This window comes from Vipera ursinii (genome assembly GCF_947247035.1).
Source record: "Vipera ursinii genome assembly, chromosome: 5".
Taxonomy (NCBI): Eukaryota; Metazoa; Chordata; class Lepidosauria; order Squamata; family Viperidae; genus Vipera; species Vipera ursinii.
In genome coordinates this window covers 46,244,075-46,257,263 of record NC_139518.1, presented here as the reverse complement: position 1 = coordinate 46,257,263, position 13,189 = coordinate 46,244,075, and the positions used below count along the sequence as shown (strand labels likewise).

At 39.2% G+C, this 13,189-nt stretch overlaps 1 protein-coding gene across 6 annotated transcripts in view; it reads left to right on the top strand.

Moving 5' to 3' along the window:
- The window catches only part of BTRC (beta-transducin repeat containing E3 ubiquitin protein ligase), a 178,696-nt gene that overhangs the window by 39,055 nt on the left and 126,452 nt on the right, over positions 1–13,189 (top strand). For 4 of the 6 annotated variants that reach the window (XM_083364359.1, XM_083364357.1, XM_083364358.1 and 1 more), the window contains one exon: positions 8,240–8,347. The exons of the other annotated variants lie outside the window; for them this stretch is intronic. In XM_083364359.1, coding sequence (XP_083220485.1) covers positions 8,240–8,347 — 108 coding nt within the window. The remainder of the gene's footprint in view (positions 1–8,239; positions 8,348–13,189) is intronic. 6 annotated transcript variants of the gene reach the window in all.

The following is a 13,189-nucleotide window of genomic DNA, read 5'->3' as shown; positions in this document are numbered from 1 at the left end:
AATTTGGCTCCTTTTCATGCTTTTGTTTCTTCTGTAGAGGATTTTGTATTGTTATGTTGTAATTTTATTATAGTTCAGACTTGTTGTATGATGTAAATTGATTTTGATTATTAAATGAAAATGTTTACAAATGCAATAAAATCTTATTTTATATTTTAAAGCTAGCTTCATTTTATTTATATTAACCAAGTTGAATGGAAAGTAAAGACATATATTTTCCCTCCCTCCTTCCCTCTTTCTTTTTTTCTTATCTTTATCTATCTATCTAGTTTTCCAGTCTTAGGAGCTCTAATGATCAGATATATGGATTTTTTTAGCTATTCCCCAAAGAAATCTGAGATCATACCTCCAACATTTAGCAACAAAGTGAAAATTTTTTCAGCTAAATTCTTTCTCCCCTCAAAAAATAAAGATGGGAATAGGAGTTCAGAAAGATAAACTCAGTTTATCTTAAACAGTCCATTAATTTATATTTTAGGTATATTTTCCTCAGGTTTCTTAGATAAAGTGATTTAACCACTGCTTTTGTTTCTTTGTTATATTGGATTTAAATAGCAAACTTAGTTAACATTTACACTTACTGTATTGTTTCTTGTGATTGTCTCTAATCAGCAGTTTTTTTTCATGTTCCTTACTTACTCTGAAGTTAGTTGTTTTATTCAGTATGGTAAATTCTCTAGAATAAAACACATTTATGGTTCCAATCCTAGATACACATTAAGAAGTGTATTTAGAATTGGAACCATAAATGTGTTTAATTATCTTTCAAATGAGCTGATGGTACAGCTTTTATCATCCCCACAGCCATATGCTTGGTTGGAAAAATTGGGAACCTATGTGAAGAACTATATATTGAAGATCTCTAAATGATATTTTGAGACATCTGGCACATAACAAATAGAAAAATCTAAAAGATTATTACTGATTTATTAAAATCATCTGACAGCTTATCCCATAATGCAAATATTTTAAAAGAGACAAGGGTCCGAATATAGTAAAATGGGAGTATGAGTAGACTTCTTGCTTAGGAAAATACACTAACGGCATAATGTTCTCAGATGCTCTCGAGCACTCTGAAAGACTCCTGGTTGGATTTCTTTGGTGCCTCAGGTAAATCTTGACTTATGACTGGTCACTGATGAAGAGCCCAAAATGAGTGTAATGTAATACCCTTCTGGTCATCATAAAATAAGATGCCACACCTACCCATGGTCATGTGACCACATTTTACCTGCTTACTCACTGGCTTGTCTTTATGACCAATTGCAACGTCCTATGGTCATGTGACCATAATTTGGGACATTGTTTTCCAGTTTCTAGAATTTTTGCCAATTTCTGGCATAAAACACCCATTCAGAATAAGGGGTTCACACTTACGATGACAGCATTTCAGAAACAGATATTGCAGATTAGAAAGCAGAATTCCATATTACATTTTAAGTGCTTTTATTACAATTGAAATTCCTAAGTAGCTTAGACCCTGCTTACTTGAAGGAACCTCTTCCCTTCTAAGTTGTGAACCTAAAGCTCTGATAGTTTTGTGAGTTTTTTTTTTTTTTTTTGCAGGTGGAGGCCTGCTTGGAATCAGTCAGCAGGGGTAGGCAACCTTGGCTCTTTTATGACTCGTGGACTTCAACTCCCACAATTCCTGAGCCAGCCATGCTGGTTCAGGAATTCTGGGAGTTGAAGTCCACGAGTCATAAAAGAGCCAAGGTTGCCGACCCCTGAGTTAGAGCAAGGCTTTTCTTGGGGCTTTTCTCCTTTTCTAATTCCCCTTAGAAATGTGGATTACGGTACTTCATCCCTGGCTTATTTTAATTCTTCTTGTTTGAAGAAGAGTTTAAAAATGTATTTCTACATTCAGGCCTTCTATTCTAAGTATTTATTTTATAAATATATCTGAATTTTATGTAGTTTGTTCTTTTTCGTACATGATATATACTACAAAATCTATATAAATTGTATTCGGAAGTTTTAAGGCACTTTAGTGTTTCTTAGGCTTTTATTTATGATGTCAAAATTATTTGTTAGATTCCCTAGACTGGTTTCTGGGAGCATGTTACAGGCAAATGTGATAGATGGATGTTCAAAGGAATCTAGATTACCCACAGTTTACATTACATTTGCACCAATTCAGAGCTAGCTATAGTAGGCTATTGATGAAAAATGTATTACAGCATGAACTTTGGTAATCTAAAGGCCACTTCATTAGTTTAATTATTATCTTCCCAGCCAATACCACTTAAAGAGGAAATAAGGATATAGAAAGAAACTGTTAGAGAACATAGGTTTTTAGGATAAATGTGGAAGAACTAAAATGGGGATTAGTCTGAGAGGTAATTGTTTAGATAACTAACAGGAGAAAGGGCACTCTGGTATGAATAAGAAATGTTCAGGCAGCTGAAGGAGATTTAACAGTAAAGAGGCCAGACACAGGACAAATACTGATACAAATACTGATTAAAGAAATTGGTGTAGGATTTGGAAGTGAATAAAATACCAGTATTTAGAATTAAAGGAGGACATTATGTGGACAGTATATGTATGTGATTTTGAAAGCAGAATACTGGAGAAGGGTGAATGAATGCAAAGGAAGATTAGAGAGTAAAATGTGCAGGGCATGGACCAATCTTTTTTTTTTTTAAAAAAATTGCAGAATGAACTAAAAGGAATAGTAGAGAGAACGTTATAGAGGAAGAAACATCATTTTCTGACTTATTCAGCAAGGACAAAGGGAACAGAAGAATCAAGGAGAAAACCAGAGATTTGTGCCCGTTGAACTGTTTGGAGGACATAAGTAGCAAGAAAGAATGAAGTGTAGAGATATTGGAAAGAAATGTGAGATGTTTGGAATTGAGTAGACAGAGCACCAAGGAGCACTTAAGTCAAATATCAGAACACATTTGGAGAAGTAGATTCAATAGATGGAAAAAGTTCTAAGGTAAAAAGTGATACAACAACAACCCTATACCATTTCAGACAAATGGCTGTCCCTGAGCTACAAATATTTTCCTTTATTAGTATCTTAGTGTCATTTTGTACTCTAATGAAAATATCGTGATAACCAATTTATTTCTATTTTATTTCAAAGTGGAGAAAGGGGGGGAGGCAATCTAAATTAGTAAGTAATCCATGGTGTCAACTAGCACGCAAGGCATTTTTTTCCTCGGTTTATCTCAAATATTTTTGTTTACTTTTTGATTATTATATTTCCCTGCACTAACAAATTAATGAAGTAGAAAAAAGATCTGCAGGCAGGAAATTCTATTTTAGGATATCTAATAGAATTAGAATTAGAATAACATAGTTGGAAGGGACCTTGGAGGTCTTCAACTCCCTGCTTAGGCAGGAAACCCTATACCAGGGGTCAGCAACCTGAAACAGTGAAAGAGCCCCTCGGTTCCCTCACAAAAGGAAAAACTGGGAGCCGCAAAAAAATGTGTGCACATGCGCATACATGCATGCATGCGCAGAACAGGGTTTGACTGAAGAGTGGAGCCAAGGCGAGATGTGCACCTACCCTGCATATTTGAATTGATTGGTTGAACTTTTTTAGTCCCACTTATTTATTTTTTTTGGACTGCACATGGCAGAGGACTGGGAGCCGCAGCAGACGGCTGAAAGAGCCGCATGCGGCTCCGGAGCCGCGGGTTGCAGACCTGTGCCCTATACCATTTCAAACAAATGGTTGTCCAATCTCTTCTTAAAAACCTCTAGTGTTGGAGCATTCACAACTTCTGGAGGTAGGTTGTTCCACTGGTTAATTGTTCTAACTGTCAGGAAATTTCTCCTTAGTTCTAGGTTGCTTCTCTCTGATTAGTTTCCATCCATTGCTTCTTGTCCTGCCTTCAGGTGCTTTGGAGAATAGCCTGACTCCCTCTTCTTTGTAGCAACCCCTGAGATATTGGAACACTGCTATCATGTCACTCCTCGCCCTTCTCTTCATTAAACTACACATACCCAATTCCAGCAACCATTCTTTATATGTTTTAGCCTCCAGTCCCCTAATCATCTTTGTTGTTCTTCTTTGTATTCTTTCTAGAGTCTCAACATCTTTTTTACATTGTGGATGCAGTATTCTAAGTGTGGCCTTACCAAGGCATTATAAAATGGTATTAACATTTCATGTCACATGCTGTATACATGCTGTATAAGCCCTTAGAACTCAGAGAGAAAGAAATAGAAGAGAAAGCTTGCAGCAGTCATTGGAATTTATGTCCATTCTAAGGCACATAGAGATCAATCTCTAGGGCAGACATGTCAAACTCGCGACGTCACGTGATGTCGCACAACGTATCGGGACGGTTTTGCCATTGCTGGCAATGGGGTGGGCGTGGCTTCCGGATGATGCGTCCAGCCCGCGGGCTGGCAGTTTGACACCCCTGCTCTAGGAATTCTGGTGGTGATGAGATATAACTATGGATTGAAATGTTCCAGAGGCAAGGATTTTTAAAAAAGAAAAAAAAGAAAAAAAAGGTTCTGTTCAGCTCTACTCTCAGAATAAATGGCTGGGATCAAGACGGCTTTATATCAATGTTTTGGTAAACAATTGGTCTATTTGGGAGGATCCAGTAGACTGGATGGAGCTGTCACAGACATGAAATCTACTGAATATTGAGTTTAGACTGTAGAGCCAGACATGTCAAACTCGCAACGTCACATGACATCGCGCGATGTATCGGAACTTTTTCCCATTGCCAGCAATGGGATGGGAGCGGCTTTTCTGCCCATGGGCCTGCAGTTTGACACCCCTGCTCTAGAGCATAGGAGATCATACAGGAGACTAAACTAGTACTAAAGTGGCAGAGAAGTGAAGGAAAATGAGACTGGAGTAGTAATGAAAATATTTTTTCTGACAGCAATTTTATGATTATAAACTCAATAGACATATTTTCCATGTTTGCATTAAAATTGGAACACAGATCATTTACTGAAAGTAAGATGATGAGTGGGATTAAAAAAACTAATAATTTTTGTTTTTGAAAATTTGAAAAAGTTTTTTTTAACGTGGAACTGTTATAAAAATATGTTGTTCCACAAAAGATGCTGAAATGAAGTCAGAGATATCAAGGGCCATAGGACAAATATCAAGGAAGACAGGGCGAGACAACCTTTAGGGTGGGAGTGGCAATTTCAGACACAACTGAAAAAATATCTAAAGGAAGATGGGTATAATCATGGAAATGGGACTTGATAGATCCTGTGACCTTTCAATGCTACTTGCCAAAGACCCCAAAATAAAGAGGCTGATAATATTTTTATTTCACTAACAAATTTAGTATAAGCTTTCATAATCTGCACTTCATTTCATCAGATGAATAGAATGATAAAACCTTTTTTTAAAAAATAAAAATGGTTGATTGAAAAAAGTGCTACCAGACTCCTGATTTTTGGGGTATCATATTAACATAGCTCTCCTCCTACATTTCAGAGAGTGATCATATTTTAGTCAGACTTCTTCTTCTTCCATTCCTCATCCAAGATAATTGCATGCTAGAAACTACTTATTCCAGAGGCAGAGCAAATAGGATTTTTAGTTAAATTTGCACAAAACACCAAGCCAGATTTTCCTGAAACTGGTTTATTCATGAAGCTCACACTGACCTTCATTTGATTCCTTCTGTAAACTTACGTAGCTAAATTAATACAAAATTTATTAGGGCAAATAACTTTTGCTATTTAATGCAGGTTAAATAGTAAAGCTGTTATATATTTCTTCAAAGTCTCTAATTCATCCTTTTTTCCTTTTTGTTTAATTATTATATTATTTTTATTCCATTTTTATATATAATGGTGATCATGCCTAATATTTCTGCTTTTTAATGTTGCATATTATTATAACAATATATTTTTTAAAATTCCCTTTTCATCCGTATGGGTGGTATGTGTCTTCCTCAATCTCAGATCCTCTGTCGGAGGCTGGGGAGTTGGAGGGATCAGTGCTACATCTTAGCTGTTCCTAACACTGCACTCTTCTGGTCCGAGATCTCTGATGTTCTTCCTGGGATCTGTTGGAGCCACTCCTCAAGCTTAGGAATCACAGCTCCGAGTGCTTCTATATCACTACTGGGACCACTTTGCCTTTACTTTCTACATTTTCTATAGTTCTTTGTTCAGGTCCCCGTACTTCTCTGGCTTCCAAGATGAATAGGAGGGGACTGACACTAAGTTTAAATTTTGTAGTACATCTAGTTTGCTGAATAAACTACATTTGTCTGCATTCACATGTTCACATAAACATATTTTATAATTCATGGCAACTGTGCATAGAACAGGTAAAGTTCAAAGCAAAAGATAAGCAAATTACCACATGCTGTGCTATACAATTTTTGTAACAATTTAGGTGTGTACAGGAGTATCATAGAGGTGGAAATGTCCTAGGTTAGTGTAATGTTATGGATAGGTTCACCCTAAAGTTTATCAGGTGCTTTTATACTAGTAACTAATTTAACCTAAGTATACCGTTATGAATGGAAGAGAAAACTTTTTTTGGGAAAAGGCAAAGTATTTATACAAAATATAAATGTTACCTTTCTGTTTCTGGTCTCAATTTCCAGCATATTGATACAGGTGTTTTATTTACTGCTAATTGTTTCAACTCTTGGATAGAAATAGATCAGGGGTGTCAAACTCAATTTCATTGAAGGCCACATCAGCATTGTGGTTGCCCTCGGGGGCCAGGTGGGTGTGGCCAGGATGGGTATGGCTGGGGTGGGTGTGGCCTACTGGGTGGGCGTGGCCAGCTCAACATCACTCACTTCAGGGGTGCCTGGGCAGGACTGGGGCAGATCTGAGGGTCTCTGGCGGAGGAGGATGGGACTGGGGTGCACACTGGGACATGGTCCCTCCCACCCTCTCTTCCTGTTCTTTCCTTCCTCCCACCCTCCATTCCTTCTTCCCTCTGTTCCTTGCTCTCTTCCTTCCTTCCTGTTCCTTCCTTCCTTCCTCCCACCCTCCATTCCTTCCTCCCTGTTCCTTCTTTCCTCCCTCCCTTTCTCTCTCTCTCCTCCCACTCTCCCTTCCTTCCTCCGTTCCTTCCTTCCTTCCTCTCACCCTCCGTTCCTTTTTCCCTGTTCCTTCCTCTGTTCCTTCCTCCCTCCCTCCCTCCTTCCCACCCTCCCTTCCTCCCTCCCTCCGTTCCTTCCTTCACCTTCTCTCTTTCCTTCCCCCATACTCAGGGTTCTGGCTTTGATGGACGCAGCCAGGTTGTAGATCAGCACCCGGTCGGCTGTGGCTGGGCTGGGCCGAGGTGTGGTGGGCCAGTCCATCACTCTTTCCAGAGCAGGTCCCCGGGCCGGATGGAACCACATATCAGGCCACATCCGGCCCACGGCCCTTATATTTGACATGTCTGAAATAGATGATAAATATTAACAGTAGTTAAGGTATTGCCATGACTAAAACTAGCCATGATTAAGATGCACAGGGAAAGGGTCAGGTGAATTTCTATGAAGGAAAAATCAGTCAGTGAATTAGCTTGATTATACTTACATTAGGTTTTATAATATTTGCTTTAATTAGTTGGTTAATGGGTTAAAAGAACAAGTAATTCAGATCCACTAAAAGCATTGAATTGACTCTTTTGAATTAGAATACATTTGCAAACAAAATAGTATGAAATGTTAATGAGAAAGTTAATTAGCTTTATTTGTGTGTGCAAGAAGTGTGGTATTTCCTACCTTGCCCTCCCTTCTGCTTTCCTCTGAGGGGAACATACAGGTCACTAATGTGTAGGTGTGGGGAAGCTATTCCAGCTTCTTAACACTAAGTTGTAATTTTGCTAAGAACTTAAAATTGCAGGTAGTCCTCACTTATGACTGATTGTTTAACTTTGATGGTTCAAAATTAGATCAGCCATGGAAAAAGTGACTTATGACCTGTACTCATGCTTATGATCATTGCAACCCCCGCCCCACCCACCATGGCAGCTGGCTCCCATTCATGACCAGTTGCAGTCTCCTGCAGTCACGGGGTTGTGATTTGCTACCTTTTTTTGTCAATTTCCAGCAAAAAGCACCCATTGGGGAAACTGGATTTCTTAACTACCACAGTGATTTACTTAATGGCCACCATTAAAAATGAGGTCTGACTGACTTATGACCGCAACAATTTATGACAGAAATTCCAGTTCCAATTGTGGTCATATGTCGATGACTACCTGTACAGAGATAGAAATTCCTATATTCTGTACCATCCTGTCTCATAACAGTCCCATCTCATAGTTGTCCTTTCTCTGCAGTGCTCTATGCCCCGGTCTCTTTGGCTGGGCTGCTCCAGCCTGGCGGACAGCATGCCCTCACTGCGATGCCTGTATAACCCAGGGACTGGCACACTCACAACTTTCCAGGTACTTTCTCACTCTGTCTCTCTCTGGGTGTCTGAGGTTTGTGCTCCTGCTTGTTTTCATAATTTCTTTCCTCATTGTGATGATTACTATGGCTAGAGCTTTTTACAGCATGTCACTCCAGCTATTCATGGTGCACAGATCCAGAGTTAGCCACTAATACAGAAAGATTGATGGCTCAGATGGAAATATTTTTTTCCAACATCTCAGAAGATACTGACCCTTGCAAATTAGGTATAGTTGTGCTTAGAAAAATTGGCCTGGTTTTCCTCTTCTGAGGAGGACAGGAAGCCATTTGATGTTTAAGTTAGAACATAAATATGGTAAGAATTGGTACTTTACGTTCAAGCTATCTGATTTTTGGCTTGTTATTCTTGCTTTCCTAGTGGCATACTGATAATGAAGGAAGGTAGACAGGATAAGGTTAATTGTCATTCCACGTTCTGGAATATTTTACTTCTCCCCCTTCTTTCTATTCCACTATTCCATTTTCACCCTTACTGCACACAGAATCAAGGAAATGTTTCTGGAGGTTGGCTTTTGCCTTGCCTGAGATTGAAATTAAAACGTTCCTAATGAGAGGTTTAAAGAAACCTAAGGTACTAGTTTGCCTTATACTTTATTTCTGTGTAATTCTTATATACGTTAAAAACTTTATTTCCATCTGGCAATAATTCTTTGACTAAACAGAAAAGCAGACATCACATTAACTTTTAAAATCTTGGTTTGCAGCTTCTAGATGTGGAATATTTCAATTTATCCTACTGTTTATTTATATGGCGTTTTCACATAATCATTATCAGCTAGGTTAAAAGCACTCTTCCCCAACCTAATGTTTCTAAAGATACTGATATACTAGATTGCATTTTCTTTTATTGTCATTAAAATGGCAATATATATGGAGTATAAGCATATAAGCATATATATAAGCATATATATGCACTAAATTATCGCAAAGAGTTATCTGATATTTGCTGTCATCATGTGATCATGTGGAGGCCAGATATGATAAGTATTTCTTAGTCCATAAAAATCTATTGAGATGTACATGGTTCTGAACATGTCCTTTAATCCCTAAACAAATTTATTATAAACAAAATGCAAAAATGAAAGTACAGCATTTTAATTTATCTTATTCTATCTTTGAATCTAGAGTATAAATCATAAAAACAATACTAACACAACCTTAACAATCATAACAACAACATAAAATACAATACTATAAAGATGTAGGAGATTTATATTTTCTTGATTTCAGAAGTATACATTGAACACATAATGTCCAATCAGTGTATATAAATGTCATAAGACATTTGCTATTCATCAAAAGATCAGCAGACATAAATCCCAACCTTATCAATGCTTACTAAAGTGCAAGCAGTTTTGGGACTTAAGCGTATTTCTATCATGGCATTTTCATGATCATGGTTTTTATCTTTTTGTTATGTGAAATTCAAGAGACCCTGCAAATAAGAGTCATATGATACTCAGGTGAAATGTATTCAAAATGGCAGACACAATACCTTTCAGGGCAAATTATAGTATTCAAATTATCAAGACTTTATTAAGTGATATTGTAATGAGCAGACAAACACGGTAATTTCCAACTTGATCTTTTGGGTATTCCTCGACTTATGATCACCATTGGGACTAGCAGTTGTTAAATGAGAAGTCACCTGACAGCTTCACTCACCAATCACAATCCCAGCAATTCCCTTTGCTGGATCATTAAGAGGATGGAGTCCCATATAAGGAACATAGGAATGTCTCAGGGGTAGAGGAAGGCCTTGGCAGGCTGCATGCAAGTTAGGGTGCTGTAATGTGGTGAGAGCGGAGGGAGGCTGGGGAAAGAAGCCACAGCCAACTCTAAAAGCCTCAGCCCCAGCCTAGCCCAGCAGCACAACGAAACACGACATGCCCTGGGAAGAGCCAAACGCCTATGAAGCTCTAGGGTGCAGCACAAAGCAGCCACACTCCTGCCATAAAGGGCCAAATGCCTGGGAAGCTTCCACAGTGGCGTGTAAAGCAGTGATCCTGTGGGAAATGCCAAATGCCCTGGCAACTGTGTGCTTTGCAAGGAAATGCCACTTTCCAGCAAAACTCCCAATGCGTAGCACCTGAGCACTTTCCTGCAAGAAGGGAAGAATCCCACGGTTGCCTCTGACCAGCAGCCAAGAAAAGAGCGACAGAGAGCAACTGCTGAAACTTTCTTGGCTTTGGCTTGACTCCCTGAGGGTTAAAACCACCAAGCAGGTTTCCTCTGGAATCAAGAGATCACCTTTAGGGATCTATTCAGTGGTTTCCATGCAAATTGCGTGGTTGGCAGGAATAAAGCTCCCAATTGAATAAGGAGTGGAAGATTGTATTTTAAGACTTTGTGGCTGAGGGACTGCCTATCATTTTTTTCCCTTAACGCAAAGCCAGCTCCAGCTCTGCCCAGGAATGTGGCAAAAAGGGGTGTTGAAGGGCTGTCTTTAGTATTTCTTTTTCACAGCCAAAGCCCAGCCTAGCAGCCAGTTGGGCATAACTCATAAAAAGGTCATAGATTGGTGGTGGTGGGGGAAATAGGTGGGTGGAGTTACAGCGCTTCTGTGGTTGTAAGTACAGAGCTGCCAAGCACCCAAATTTTGATCAGGTGGCCATGGGGTTGCTGTAACGGCTGAAACTTAAGGTACCAGTTGTAAGTCACATTTCTCAGTGTGTTTGTAATTTCATCACTGAATAAACAATAGTAAGTCTGGGAATACCTGTATTTGTGTTTTGCTGGAGCTGTGCAATACAGGTAGTCCTCAGCTTGCTTGTTGAAAGCTGACTGGAAGGTTGCAAATGGTGATCATGTGACCCCCGAGTTCTGCAACTATTGTAAATATATGCTGGTTGCCAAACTCCTGAATTTTGATCACATGACCATGCAGATGTTATGAATTGGCCAGTGCAAGGACCGGTTGTAAATTGCTTTCTTCAGTGCCATTGTAACTTTCAAATGGTCACGAAATGAATGGTTGTAAGTTGAGGATCGATAGGAAATATCGATATAAGTTATATAATCAATTAATAGGTCACTTCCTTCTATTTTCTCATTATGTTAAAAGATATATGTATTCAGGTATGTATATGAAAGAGATTCATCTTGGGGGAATAATGTTTGTTATAAGAATCTGTCCATCCAAGAGACCCAAAATTGAAAAACTCAGAAGTAACTGAAGTTATTTTTTTACATTTATTACAAAACAAGATTAAGTAATGTATGTTTAAAAAGTAGGCAGTTTCCCACAAGATAGGCTGAATCTTCCCATAGACTTTAATTGATTTGGGGCAGTTTCACTCCTCCTTAGTTTTTAATTAATAAAGCAAAAATGACATTATGATTTCTTTCCTCAATCCTAGTTTTTGGTTTTAAATACCACTGAATTAAATAAAAGGTTATGCAATGAAATTACTATTTTAGGATAGTTATAAGCAGATAGAAATGAAAGCGAGAAAATCTGAATGATTATACGTTGGCTTCCAAGAGAAATATATGAGATATGATGTATCAGAAGATTAAATAAATTTGTGGTAACAGAAATCTGTGCCATCAGTACCTGGGGAAACCTCATGGAACAGCTGCTTCATCATGTTCCTGATGTTCATGAATCATTGTGACAGTTAGTTGGGTAAGTCCATAGATTGTGGCCAAGAACATATGATTTGATTTAATTTTAAATCTGGCTTCTTGCCTTGAGTGATGTGAAAATAATGCTGACACATCTTAGATCACTCCATGAGAGCTCCTCAGGTTCAGCTAGTATTCAGCACTGATATTCTTTAAGTTGTCTGCTCATTTACTTGGTTATCTAGCACAACTTTTGGAAATAGGGACATTACTATGTCTCATGGAAAATTGATGTTATATTTGGTAACTGTAGCAAGATTATTATGTGCGTAAAGATTTGGAACTACCTACCGTTTCTCCAAAAATAACACCGGATCTTATATTTATTTTTGGTCCAAAAGATTCATTAGGGCTTATTTTCGGAATGTCTTATTTTCCAGGTAGGAGGGTGGTGACTGTGTCGGGGCTGAAGGTGTCTGGCAGCCAGCGCACTCAGGGGTTGCGAAGCTGTGCAGCACAGGTGAGTGGGAGCACTGCCACCAACAGGCCGGTCATGCAGTGCAGCCACTCGCCCACTCTATCCCACCATCTGATTGCTCACAGTCGCAATGGGGCAGGAGGCCATGCAGTGCACTAGTACCACCACCACTGGGTGAGGTGAGCCAGGCAGGTGGGGGGATGGAACTGCCGCACACGCCCTCCACCTGTGCACCTTAGAGCCCCCCTCAGCCAGGCCACCCATGCCCTGCCACCTGCCTTGCCTCACTTTGTGGCGGCAGCCCCAGTGGTCTCCTGTCCCATCACCTGTGGGCTCCTGCTGGATGGGGCTGTTGCTGCTGGTGCCACTGCCATGAGGCGAGACAAGTAACAGGGCATGGGTGGCCTGTCTGTGGGGGAGGTGCGTGGGTGCGGGGCACGTGGGGCAGCTCCACCCCGGCCACCTGCCTTGCCTTACATTAGGACTTGTATTAGGTGCACACTAAAAAATTATGCTAGGGCTTATTTTTGGGGAAACAGTGCAATGGAAGAATGGCAGCTTAACATAAAATTTGCAGAAATGGTAAAATTGACTTGTTAATTAGGAAAAAGAAAAGTACATTTATTAATGAGTGAAAACTCTTTGTGGTTTTTTTGCTGAAAATGAAAAAAGTGAACTGATGATTTATGGAATTGATGATTGGAAAGGATAAAATATAGGAAGAATCATGATGCAATTTTAAAGTGGGAGGATAGATGATAAATTGATTTGT